The sequence below is a fragment of the Astatotilapia calliptera genome, chromosome 3, assembly GCF_964374335.1.
Source record: "Astatotilapia calliptera chromosome 3, fAstCal68.1, whole genome shotgun sequence".
Lineage (NCBI taxonomy): Eukaryota > Metazoa > Chordata > Actinopteri > Cichliformes > Cichlidae > Astatotilapia > Astatotilapia calliptera.
In genome coordinates this window covers 59,430,279-59,443,779 of record NC_137424.1, presented here as the reverse complement: position 1 = coordinate 59,443,779, position 13,501 = coordinate 59,430,279, and the positions used below count along the sequence as shown (strand labels likewise).

General features: G+C 39.7%; 1 protein-coding gene across 1 annotated transcript in view; it reads left to right on the top strand.

Moving 5' to 3' along the window:
* The first annotated feature begins 5,503 nt into the window (after nt 1–5,503).
* LOC113017186 (endophilin-A1-like) overlaps nt 5,504–13,501 on the top strand; it is a 61,749-nt gene continuing 53,751 nt past the window's right edge. Inside the window, exon 1 of the mRNA XM_026160340.2 lies at nt 5,504–5,822. Coding sequence (XP_026016125.1) covers nt 5,778–5,822 — 45 coding nt within the window. The 5' untranslated portion in view covers nt 5,504–5,777. The remainder of the gene's footprint in view (nt 5,823–13,501) is intronic.

Below are 13,501 nucleotides of genomic sequence, written 5' to 3'. Positions count from 1 at the left end.
TTCCAGAATCTGGCGGTCAATTGCGCTCTCCTTAAATTATGTTGTTGTCTTATTGGATAAGACTCTAGGTCTTATTATCCAATCATATTTAGTTGTTGTCTTTGAATATATTGCATCATTTCCGGTTGTGGTCAAACATGATTACAATGGTTTTAGTATTCTAATTTAGTAACTTTAAATCAATGCAAGAAAAATGAGTAGTCTCAGTATTGTTTATAATCAAGTAAATAGTACTTTATTTAATCATGTAAATAAGAGAAACATGAAAGGCTTGTGTAGCATTAACTAAATTCATTTGTGCAAATTCAAAAGCCTCCCAATTCCCATTTTTTCAGTGTGGTCTCCTACACTCCTCTCATTCTGGATCCCAAACACTGCTCATCCAAACCTCATCATGTCTGAAAATCTGACCAGTGTGATAGGAGGAGAAAGACAACAGCTTCCTGATAATCCAGAGAGGTTTAATGATTCCTGCTCTGTCGTGGGCTCTGAGGGCTTTAACTCAGGGAATCACAGCTGGGGTGTCGAGGTTGGAGACAGTATACGGTGGGGACTGGGTGTGTTTGCAGAGTCTGTGCAGAGGAAGGGAATCATACTGTCTGGATTATCGAGAATAAGGTTCTATGAAAGTAAATACTATGCACGCTCACCATCAGCTCCTCTCACTGCTCCAGAGGATCAGAGTGAACAGAGGACAGCTGTCGTTCTCTGATCCTGATACTAACACACACATACACACCTTCACACACACTTTCACTCACAATATGTTTCCATATATTAACACTTAACAATAAAGCCAATGTGCTGTTGTTGAAAGTACAGTGTTAGTGGAGCAGATGACTTGAGGATGATTATATTTCTAATGTTGTTTCCTGTCAGTGAATTGAAGCTGTGAAGCTGAAGCAATGATTCATGTTTAACTCCATATATGAAATGTTTCTGATATTTGATTAAAGACTTTCTTCATGACAGAAATTAGATTTCAGTACATTAATAAAACTAAATAAGATCAGAGTTGAAAGGTTGAATTATTATGTATGTGCTTCATTGTCAGTATCTTCGGGGGGATTCAAAGTTATGAGATAAACTAGTGTAGAGGCATGTAGAGAAAAATATCCGAGCTTTATTTTGTTTCAAATCGGAGGAACGGCTAAGACGGCTTCACATGGAAACGTCAGCAGGAAGTTTATAATGACGGAGCTTGTTTCATCAGCTCATTTTTCCTTCATTTACAACAGAAGAAGAACTAAAATTGTGTGTGGATTCAGAGCGCTCGCTGTCAGAACAAATAAAGGAGGGGAACGGCTTTAAAGCAGCAAAGCGCTGTTTTTAGAACCGTATTTGTTCTATGCATCTTATGTCCCACAGAAGTCAAGATTTGAAGATGAAATTGTTTTATAGCTGTAAATTCAGTGTGCACAGTGAAAAGCAGAGGGGAAAAACTATGATTACAAGAAAACACATATGCAGGAAGTAGCCACTTCATTAGGTACACGTGTTAAACCCGCAATAGAGCAAATATCTATTCAGATAATCACATGACAGCAACTCGGTGCATTTGGGGATGTAAAGATTGATCAAGATGACCTGCTGAAGTTCAAACTGAGTATCAGAATGGAGACAAAAGGTGATGTAAGTGACTTTGAACATGTCATGGTTGTTGGTGCCATGCAAACCAAAATCTTTAAGGAATAAAGTGGCTGGTGAGTGTATGTAGACATATATTTAGTATAGAACATTTTAATTACACACATTTTATTCTAACATATAAACAAATGCTCAGATTCTCTCACTGCTGTTTATATAGGTTTGCTGCTGTTTTTATTAAAAACTGGGGACTAAATTTGAGATAATTAAAGAATGGTCAGTCGAGGGGATTCACTTTAATGTGATCCTGTTCGGTTAGTTTCACACTGCACATTAAAAGGTGTTAAAATAGTATCCATTAATGTAACATTTGTTTTGTATAATTTTAAGTGAACCTGTTGGGGGTTTTTTTTGGTTTTGTTTTGTTTTTTTTATTTACCATTGCTGGTGGAACAACACTTTCTTCAAGTGAATCACTTTTCAAGAAGAACTTAGACATCAGTGTAACATTTTGGAAAAACTGAATCTTTTGAGCTTTAAATGAATTTATTAACTGATGGGCTGGCTGTGATGTATATGCCACGGCCACCACTAGAGGGCACCATGAGTGTCTCATTTAGACAAACTGTGCGGTCACCACAGGCAGGTACATACCGGAATTTTGAAAGCACACCTCAAACAAACCAACACTGTGATCATTTTAGTCTGGTGTATTATATTTTTTATTTTTCTCTTTTATATCTGAAAGTATTTTATATATTTTATGGTTTAATGTAACTCTCTGACGGACTGTGGCTTTATATTAGCTGTATGTGTGCTAAATCTTGGAAGTTACATCTTACATGTTTACATGGATGTGTTAATGCTGCGTTGTTCAACCTGCTTCCCTCAGGGAAGTGCTACAGGTGCATCAGCACAAAGACTGACAAACTCAGGAACAGTTTCTTCCCAAAAGCCATAACCACCCTGAACTCACACAAGCACCAATAACACGGTTCCACCCCCATTCCAAAGACTTCCCTCTATATACCACCACCACTGTGAAATAACCCAAACTGTAAATACACAACATTATTTATCCATCACATATTTATTTCCTCTTTTTTTTCTAGATTTGTATATCTGTACACAAACACACACACATAGAGGTGCGAGCCCCTTCTTCTCCAACATGCTCTGTATCTCATCGTACATCTGCATAGTGACAATAAATGCCTTCTATTCTAATGTGCACTGTCGCTTCAGAAATTAAAAAGAAAAGATGTGTGAGACATCACCGTTTTTTTCACACGAAAAGTTTTCATATTGCTGTCCTTAATCTGCGTTTATCTGCTAAAAGCTCATTTAACACAAGCTTTCAGCTTTCAAATCATTTTTCCCTCCTGTTTTGATGAAATCTGATATTTCCCAGTAGTGTTTGAACGCGCCATTGGACCCCCTAAAGCGCTGTCCTTGGTGCTGAAACGCAAACACCCCAAACTCTCCTCCTCCTCTTCTCTATTCTCATCCAGATGTAGTTTCGTATCCTGCCAGCGCACTGAGGTCGCGCGAGCATCGTGACATCATTATTATTCGTCTCCAACAAGCAGCACGAGCCCGCGCGGGTGTCTCGTGCTCAGGGGGGCGTCGCGGGGATCGCTCGTAGGTGGCGAGGGCCGACGTGCTGACGTCACTCAAATAACGTGAGGCTCCCCTCCCCGCCGAAGATCGTTTTCGTATGAAAGATGGAGGCTCCGAGGACAGAAATCAAAACAATGAACGCGAAATTAACTTGTGCAGGGATTCCAGAAACTTCATCAAATATCTGCAAAAGCTCTTTTTGATCACAGCAACATTTTCTGAGTTCTGAGTTCTGTATATTTTATATATTTTATTATTATTATTATTATTATTATTTTATTTTATTTTTTTACTATTTAATTTGTAAAAATGTGTATACACACACACACACACACACACACACACACACACACACACACGTAGGAAAATATTTAGTATACACATCCAGAAATGCATACACTATTATATATTGTACATATATTTATTAGTTTCAGGTTGGCCATTCTTGTATTTTGCTCGTTTGTGTTGTTGTGTTTGCACATCTCTGTTGCTTGTGGGGCTCGCACACAAGAATTTCACTCGCATGTGCTGTGCCAGTGTGCCTGCACATGTGATGTGACAATAAAAAGTGATTTGATTTGATGTGATTTGATTTGATTTGATTTACAACTGCTTCTTTTTGGTTTTCCCCTGAGTTCAGTAAGTCTCCATGGTGTTTTGTTTTGTTTGGTTTTGTTTTGTTTTGTTTTGTTTTGTTTTGTTGCTCAGATATTAGTGTTGTTTGTCAGGAGAGATAATTAAAACTTCAGAGCAAATATTACTTCTGTGGTTTTGTTTCCTGTCTGATATTTGAGTTCTGGTCACTGTTTGATGGTATTTCTTCTTTCTTGTATTGCTAGGTCTTTATGTCTTCCCCATGTGTTCTGTGTTTCTTTGTTTCTGGCTGCAGTCAAACACTCATTTCTTCTTAGAAAGGTTCCTAACCCATTAAACTGTCCCCAAAGCACCTCTGTGGCAGTATATTCTCTAAATACTCAGGAGACAAACTCCCTTTGTTACCTCCTTTGGTAGAGGACACACTGGACCTTAAATCGTCAGTGCTAATGCTCAAATATAGTAGAGAGGCTGCATTAATTACCCACCATGCCCACAGCCAAGTCAGGTTAATTTAAAAGAAATTGATAGGGCTGTCAGACAGTGTAAACATTTGGGTGAACTGGCCCTTTAAATAATCCAGAGGAGAAAAAACAAAACAAAACAGAGTAAAACACCTCAGATCATCTTAAAATCTGCTGCCTGTGGGGCTCAGAAAAAATGTTTATTAGTTGCTGAATAAGATAGATAGATAGATAGATAGATAGATAGATAGATAGATAGATAGATAGATAGATAGATAGATAGATAGATAGATAGATAGATAGATAGATAGATAGATAGATAGATAGATAGAAGGGATAGGGAAATAATTTCTTTAAGGATTAATAAAATATTCCGATTTTGATGATTTTAATTATTCCTGATGTTCTTGTGGGAGATCTTGAGAAGCATCCCCATATCTTCTTGGAGGTTTGGTGTGCCCAGAAAAAGCTCTAAAAGTTGAAGGTTTCACATAAATACCACAAAATTTAAGTGACTAGAGAGGTCACAATATTTAAGATCCACACAATATTAATAATAACCACTACTGTGAATGCTAAAAAAAAAAAACCCAAAACAAAACAAAAAACTGTTAAAATAAAAAAACATCAAGTCAGTCGATGTGTAAGAAATAATTTCTTATTCAAACTGTGACTGTGAGTGACAGCTCACCTGTCTTAGGTGTAGAGAAACAGATATACTGACTTACAGTGATCCTCTCTGAATAATGCAGTAGTAACTGTAGCTGCAGCTGCTGCGCCACAGTGTGAACTTATGTAAATGTCTCACTTTGGAGAGGCACCTCTGGGTCCTGTGAAGCTGCGGGGATTTAATGAACATAAAACTCCAGCTTCCGTTAGTCTGCTTCACTGCTAAACCTCTTCATGATGTCACACTGACACATCTGTGCACATCTGCCAAATCAAACACATGAGCTGTATGCTGGGCTCTGGCTGAAAGTTCAGCTGAACTTTATGTTGAGACTAAACAAGCTTGTTTTCCCATTGAAGTCCAGCTTTTAGTTTTGGTCTCATCAAGCATGTGATTGAATAGAGAAAGTTTTCCATGAGCCATAAACTGAGAGCTGGACATCCTGGTTTATAAGCACATCACATCACTGGTGGACAAAAGGGCAAAAGAATAAGATCATAAATATGAAATGAGTTTTTAGTGCCAGCATGAAGAGGCTGGTGTGATCCATTTTCTCATTAGAGGATCTTTGCCCTCCCTCTTCCTCCTCTCCTCCTCTCTCTCTCTCTCTGACTGAAAATAGATCCAGCTGGGTTTGGTTTGGCGATCAGCGGCTCGCGTTTCCACCACATTTTCCTCCACAATAAGCGGACAGTACCGACTTTAAAGCGAACCGGAGGATTTACCGCCGTCTCTTCGGGCTCCACCTCGCTCCCGTCCCAGGCTCCGTGCTGTCCGTGCAGCTTTCACATAAATATTTCACACACCGTTTCTCTGTGGTTGCTGCCTCCGCCGCTGAAGTGATGTCTGTCGCGGGGTTGAAGAAGCAGTTCCATAAAGCCACCCAGGTAAGAAGAAGCGAGAGACCCGCTTCCTGTTTCCCTTTCCCTTCCTGTTTCCCTTCATTTCTCTGCGGAAAAAAACAAACAAACCTGTGGACGCACATAAATCCACTCATATCAACAAAAACACTTTTAGTCTTTAATGAAATCACGTTTATTCCGTTAAAAGCAGCGAGTTATAAAAATCTACATTTTACCTCATTCAGATGTTTTTAAATTTGTTTTTGTGTAAAGAACTGTCTGATTATTTTCCTCAGACAAAAACGAGATTTGTGTGTAAACTATTCAGATTTCTCGCGATGTTTTGTGTGAATTAAAAGCGGGGTATGCCCCCCTCAAACACACACACACACACTGAGAGGTTTGCATGTAATGTTATGTAACACTGTGTGAGCTGAAAGTGTGTGTGTGCAGCTGATTGGCTGTTGATCCACGCAACAGGGAATTCCCTCCTTCCTCCTTCACATCCCTCCATCTTCTTCTTCTTCCGCCATCTCTCCATCCTCTTCATCTTCCTTCATCCTTTTTAAAAAATCTACATACCTCTAAAATACAAACTTCCTTCATCATCCTCTTCCTTCTCCTTCATCCTTCCATTCTTCCTCCACACTTTCTTCGCCTCTTCGTGTTATTGTTATTCATCCCTCCTCTATAACGCTGCTTCATCTTTCTCCTTCTTGTCCTCCTTCTATCATCTTTTCCATCTTTCACCCATCCCTCCTTTTCTCTCTGTGCCTCTTGCATCACCTCCTTCTCCTGATCTCTCCTCTGTTTCCTTCCATCCTCTGCTTCTTTCTTATCCATCCCTCCATCCACATTCTGTTTTCCTTCCTATCCCTCCATCTTTTTCTTCTTGCTCCAATCCCTCTATCACTCCATCTTTCCCATCCTGTCTCCTTCTCCACACGCTTCTTTTTCTTTTTATCCATCCATTACCAACCCAACATCTTTTAGCTTTAGACACCTGAACATCCCCTCTGCTTCTTTTTCTTCTTTCTCTTTTTACTTTTAAATCAGTTTTTCAGTCCTACCTTCATCTTTTCCTCCACTCTTCCTCATCCTCCTGTTCTTTGAGACGTTCCTCCACCTCTTCTCACTTCTCCCCCTCCTTGTGCTATTTTTCTGTCTTTTAACATCCCCTCATCCACCCTCTGATCATCATTTTAATCCATGTTTCCTTTATTCTTTCTTCCTCCTACACTCATCCTCTGCTCCTAGATTTCTTCACCATCGATCCTTCTGTTTAATCTTTTTTTCTTTTTTTCTGATCATCATGCCTCCATTTTTCATTTTCCACTTCACATCCACCTCCTACCGCCCTCCATCATCTGTCCATCATTACAGCGTAATCATAACTCGGGCTCAGATTTCAGTTTCATTAATGATTAGGATTTATTTTTAACACTTGCTGACATGTTTTTGTTTGGAGGCTTTTGGGGGAACCGCTTTAACCTTTCAGCCTGTTTTCTGGTGGTTGAATCTGAATGTGAGATGAATACAAAGAGTGAAGCACAAACAGACAGACAGACAGAACCTGTATGACCCGGCGTCTGTCCGTCCGGCCTCCTCCCCACAGGGTTCCTCGCTCATCATGTCGGCTGTGGAGTGATGTCGGTCGTGCTGGCAGCTCTGTGAGGCTGCAGATGGAAAAGTGGCAGGACTTTGAGCTGAATGGTCATGTGTGTGAAAAATAGTAAGGGACAGGAGGAGGGGGGGACTCGGGTTCCTTATATTGAAGTTTGTTAGGGCTGCAATTATTCATCAAGTAATTTGATTAAATAAATTCTTGACCCAAATTCTTTGCTTCAGTGCTTAGTTTAACGCATGGCTCTGTTGCACCCTGATGTAATAAACTATGTAAACTAGAGTGTTTCACCTACATTTGAGACTAAAAACAGACCTGCAATAGATATGTATTTAGGAGTAGCGTATGATTAAAAAGTTGAACAACATCAAGGCCACAGTGCCCCAAATTTCAGGCCGAGTGAAGGAAAACATCCAAAACATCAGCGGTGTTCCTGCACTCACCTTTTACATTTTCAGTCCTTCATTAAATCACCTGATGAACAAACTCCAACATGAAGAAAAGCAAACTTTTTACTCCTCCATCCACCACCGTTTGTTTTATGCTGAGAAAAATCAGCAGTAAGCCTCCAGAAGTTGTATTAAAATATACAAAACTGTTAACTTAGTCACACTGGTTTAATTAGACAGCTTCCTGAAGGCTGACAGCAGCTGTCCTGTTTTACATGGAAGCGAACAGAGCTGAGTCTAAGAAGGGCATAGGGTGTATTGCAAAGCTTTCGTAACATTTTCAGATTGAAAGTGAAACAATATCAAATTGGACACTGTCTGTTGGACACTGAATTATTATTAATTATTAACATCTACACCATTTTTTCAGCAGCACAAAAAAGTTGCCTCCCATTAAAAGGGAGTTTTACCTTCCCACTTTCGCCAAAGTGCTTGCTAATATGATTGTTGTTGTTTTTTCTGTATGTATTATTGTAGGGTCTACCTTACAATATAAGTCGCCTTAAGGTGACTGTTGTTGTGATTTGCCGCTAAATAAAACTGAAATAAAATTCAATTAATGTCAGAAAACCTTAAAAATAGACAGTAAAGGTAAATATTTATGCCTTAGTTCAGATTGTTTATTTATCTTATTATATTTGATTTGACCTTTGACTGTACTTGAGATTTTTTTTATATATTTTTCCATTTAAGAAAATGTTTTCTTTAAAAAAAAAAAAATTTAATATGGTGCGTTTATACAGTCAAAGGGTTTAGTTATTTTGTTTTTTGAGATGTTGGTTGCAGTTAAACGTTTAAAAATTGCAATTTCTAAAATGGAAACCAATAAGCAGTTCATTTTGAAAGACTAGTTTTTTCTCTCTTGAATATTTACTATTGCTCATTAATAAGACAAAAAATAGTTTTCATCTGATTACTTGATTAATTGGTGGAATAATCAATAGATTACTCGATTGCTAAAATAAACGATAGCTGCAGCCCTAGAGCCCAAGCAACAAGCCTCCACTTGAGGCTGTGTCTATGTTTAGAGCCTGGTTACAAAAACCGTGTTAGCCCCTGTGGATGGTTTCACTTTCATAATAACTGTGCTTCCATAGCTCCTACATTTGGAAACTGAAGAACAGGGCGGGGCTCTTAATTGACAGCTAGCTCACCTGAACTAATTAAATCGTGGAAGTGGACCTCTCCACTACATCTGTGGTGCCATTTTAATGGAATTACATAACAAATTTCCTCCACTGTGTGGTTCACACCATCAGTTCTAGTATTTTATTAATCTGTAGTTATTATTAGTGTTCATTTATTGGTGGGGCTTGCTCATAAGCTCACCAAGCTTGCTGATAACTACACCACGCTTTAAGGTTGGGGCCCAATCTTCTTCCCTTCACCTCCAACTAGTCACCGCTGTTCCTCCCTGCACCTGGTTCAGCTGGAGGGTTCTTCCTGTTAAAAGGGAGTTTTTCTTCCCTACTGTCACCACATCATTTGGTCAAAGGGGCCGATGTGATTGTTTGGGTTTTTCTCTGTTTTCTCGGTATTATTGTAGAATCCTTGCAATAAAGTGTTTGACCCTGTGAAAGTAAAGCAAATTATAAGGTTGTGTTGCGGGATAAAGATCTTGGGGAGCAAAGATGGTCAGATTGATTTGCCATTAGCTCTCAAGTAACTGTGGGGGTTTGTTTCAGCTTGTTATTATGAATGCATTCATTTCCTGTTCTCAGAATTGTTAGATTAATTATTTTAGTTCAAGATTCCAGATTCAATGTGCCTTGATACCATTCATGTCAACACCTGTCCATTTAAACAATCCCTGCAGACCTGGGCTCGTACTGTTTCCTCTTTGACATTAATGAATCTGTGTAGAGTGTCTTCATTGATCCAGAGTTAGAGAAAACAGAAGGAAGTGTGGTTTGTTTTTTAATCTGGTTTGACTTTAAATTACAGTTTAATTAACAAGTACACTTAACCCTTCTCCACAGCCCTCCTCAGGGACAGTGGTTGGTTATTGATTATTGGCGATCTCGCAGCAGGATGACGGCAGGAGCAGGTCAACAAACCCGAGTATCCAGTTGTACCTTCAGTTGTACGGGTCGATTGAGGCTCAGGAGGTGAAGCTGGAAGGTCGGAGTTATAATAACCCAGCTCCTCTAGTCAAAGTGTCATCGGGAAACAAGCTGAACAACAAATTGCTTAGCGTGTGCTTGTCACTGGAGCGCTTCCCCTTTTCATTGAATGCTTGTGGTTTGTATCTTTCAGAGGCCAGTCTTTAACCTCCACTGACAGTGTTGCACACTACAAAAATGGACTTTGTGAAAAATGTTGCAGAATTTCTATGCATAGTACCAATTAGTATTTTTTTTTATATGTGATTGGGGAAAGACCACAGTTGCACAGTGCATTTCTAGTCTTACTCAAAGTGGTCAAACAACTTCTAACTTGTCTATAAATTAAAAGGACTTCCTCTCTTACTGCTGCTTTTACCGCTCTTACTAATGCAGCTGATGCCCCTGCTGCTCCTATACTTATTAAAACAGCTCTTATTCCGATTATTTTGCAAGAAATATTAACAGCTAAGTGTCTGCAGAGAGTCACTGTAAGACACTTTTACTGCTGTAGCTGGTAGTGGTGATATAAACACTTGGATAGTCACGCGCTGTTAAGGTTCATAAATTGGAGACATCACAGACGATTACCAGAGAGGAAAGAAGAGGAAATAAAATTGTGACACACAAATTACTCTTATCTTTGCTCTTCTTTGGTAAATTAATGTGTGTCTGTGCTTGTCTGGGCCTCCCACTGTTCTTAAAGAGAGTCGAAATCAATGAAAATGTTATTAATATGACATTTTCATGCAGTAATCTGACCCCGAGGGCTTCACTAATGTCATTAAAAAGTGTAAAAAATAAAATAGGAGGAAGAGAGAGAGGAACAAAAACAGCCGATCGATGTTGTCCATGTTTGCTTTCCGTCTCGTCTGTCATCGGGACAAATTCCTACACATTCGCTGCGTTTGCGGGTGCTGATAAAGAGAGAAGATGATGTTTATTGATCCCTGAGGGGGAAACTGGGTCACTGCAGCAGAGCAGAGCAAAAAGCAAAAATAAAAAGTACAGCAACAGAGACGGAGGGCGTCCTGCATGTTCAGACAGCTCCAGAGGACAGCGTTAACTCTGAAACTGGTGCACCAAACGCAGTCTCTGTTTCTTTGTAGCACAGTCTATCCAAAAGAGACGACCAGCTGGCTTGGCTGGTTCTGGATTGGTACTCGTGTCATACTCATTTATCGAAGGCTGTTTTTCACCTTTCAGATATCTAAGCAGGCTGTAAAGATGTGTGCAAAGTAAAAAGTGATCTTCTTATACATGATTCTCTGATCATCTACCATATATCCCTCATCATATATGAGGGTATAAATACACTGTATGGACAAAACCTTTCTACCCATTACACTTACAGTAGCTCTTATGGCATCCCATCAAGCTTTCCACAATATTTTGGAGTGTGCCCACTTATCCAGAAGAGCATTTGTAAGGTCAGACACTGATGTTGGATACGAGCGCCTGGATCTCAATCTCCCAAAGCATTCATTGTTCGTTCTAGTTCATCCAAAACTGAAAGGGCTGGTTCTGGCATAGTTCTTTTCTACTCTACTTGAGCATTCAACATACTTTATTCTTCAATTCACATACACATTCATACAAGCACTTTTTTCTATGTCAAAGTGCTTACTATCTAACATTCACAGTCCAATGAACACAGCAGAAGTGAGTCTGGGTTCAGTATCTTGCCCAAGGATGCTCTGGCCAGCAGAATGGTGCAGCCAGCAAACCATCAACCTTCCAATTACTAAATGAGCTGCTCTACCTCCTGAGCCACAGCCCCCCCGAGGTGTTCAATGGGGTTAAGGTCAGGACTCTGTGAGGGCCATTTAAGTTCTTCCACGTCAAACTCATCCAACCATGCTTTTATGGACCTTGCTGTGTCACTTGGTCACAGTCACTCTGAAACAGAAAAGGGGTTTTCCCCAAACTGTTCCCACAAAGTTGGAAGCTTAGAATTGGCCATCTTATCTTGGTACGCTAAAGAATTAAGATTTCCTTTGACTGGAACTAAACCTTAAGGCACGTTCTCCTGGCATTCGCCAAACACATTCATCAGACTCGTCAGATGATTGCTCTATAAAGAAACATGACTCCTCATTTCCACTGCTGCAGAGAACAGCAGTGGCATGCTTTCCACAACTCCATCCAGGGCTTGGCATTGTATGTGGCGATGTCAGGCTTCCAGCCATAGAAACCAGCACAGTGAAGCTCCCAGAGCACAGCTTCTGTGCTGATTTTAATGCCAAAGAAAGTTTGGAAGTCCAGAGTCACTGACTCAGCAGAGTGTTGTTGACTTTTATACATAATGCTCCTCAGCACTCAGCAACTGTGCTCTATAACTTTACATGACCTGCCACTTTGTGAATGAGCTGCTGTGGCTCCTAAACACTTCTGTTTTGCAGTTCAGTTGTCCCTCGTTTATCACTGGAGTTACGTTCTATAACCCGCGATGGGTAAAATCCGCGAAGTAGCCAACTTTATTTTTTACAATTATTATAGATGTTTCAAGGCTGTAAAACCCCTCACTACACACTTTATACACTTTTCTCCGACAGGCACGAACATTTTCACACTTTTCACTCTTGTTTAAACACTCTCAAAGTTCAAACCTTCGTAGAAAAATAAGTCCAGAGATAGAATGAACCCAAAGGCACCGGCGGTTGTCTTTGATGGTGCAAAATGTTTCATCAACATTGTTGTGTCTTTTTGAGAAAACTTACAAACATACAGTACAGCACTTCAAAGTCACACTGATAGTGATCAAAGATTTTGTAATTTAGCTTGTCAAATTTGTAAATTTGACAAGCTAAATGCATTCTGTCCTGTACAGGAGACAAGGCACGAGATGGATTAACAGTGGTCTACAACCAATTAGGATGCAGAACACAGTGGGCTATAAACACACACACACACACACACACACACACACACACACACACACACACACACACACACACACACACACACACACACACAAACTTCCAAAAATGCGAAACAGCAAGGCTGCGAAATGTGAATTGTATTATAGCGAAGGACCACTGTAACACCATTTAGAGTTGAGCGTGGTATATCTAAGGGAAGAAATTTCACAGACTGACTGGTTGCAACTGTGGCATCCTGTTACAGTACCAGAGTTGAATTCGGTGAGCGCTTAAGAACAACCTGTTCTTTCATAAATGTTGAAAGGCATCTGGCATTTGTGGCAGTGGGACTGGAAAATACCTAAATTCAAGATTAAGAGACTGTGTAAGCTAGTACTTTAATATTAGTGTAGTGTACAGATGTTACAACTCAGAGATAGTAACTGCTAAATAAGAACAATGCTGATGAAACTCTGGATGGAGAACAATTCTATGAACCTAAAACATTTTAAAGGAGGCAAACAATTAAAAATGGAAGCAGAGGATTAAAGGGAAACTTAAAAGATAAATCTGGTGTTGCTACATAGAAAAAGAGCAGAAGCATCAGTATGTGTTGAGTTTAGCCCCCAGTAATTTCAGATTGGACTCTCTGTTCTATTCAACATGGAAATCTTTTAAAATGACTTGT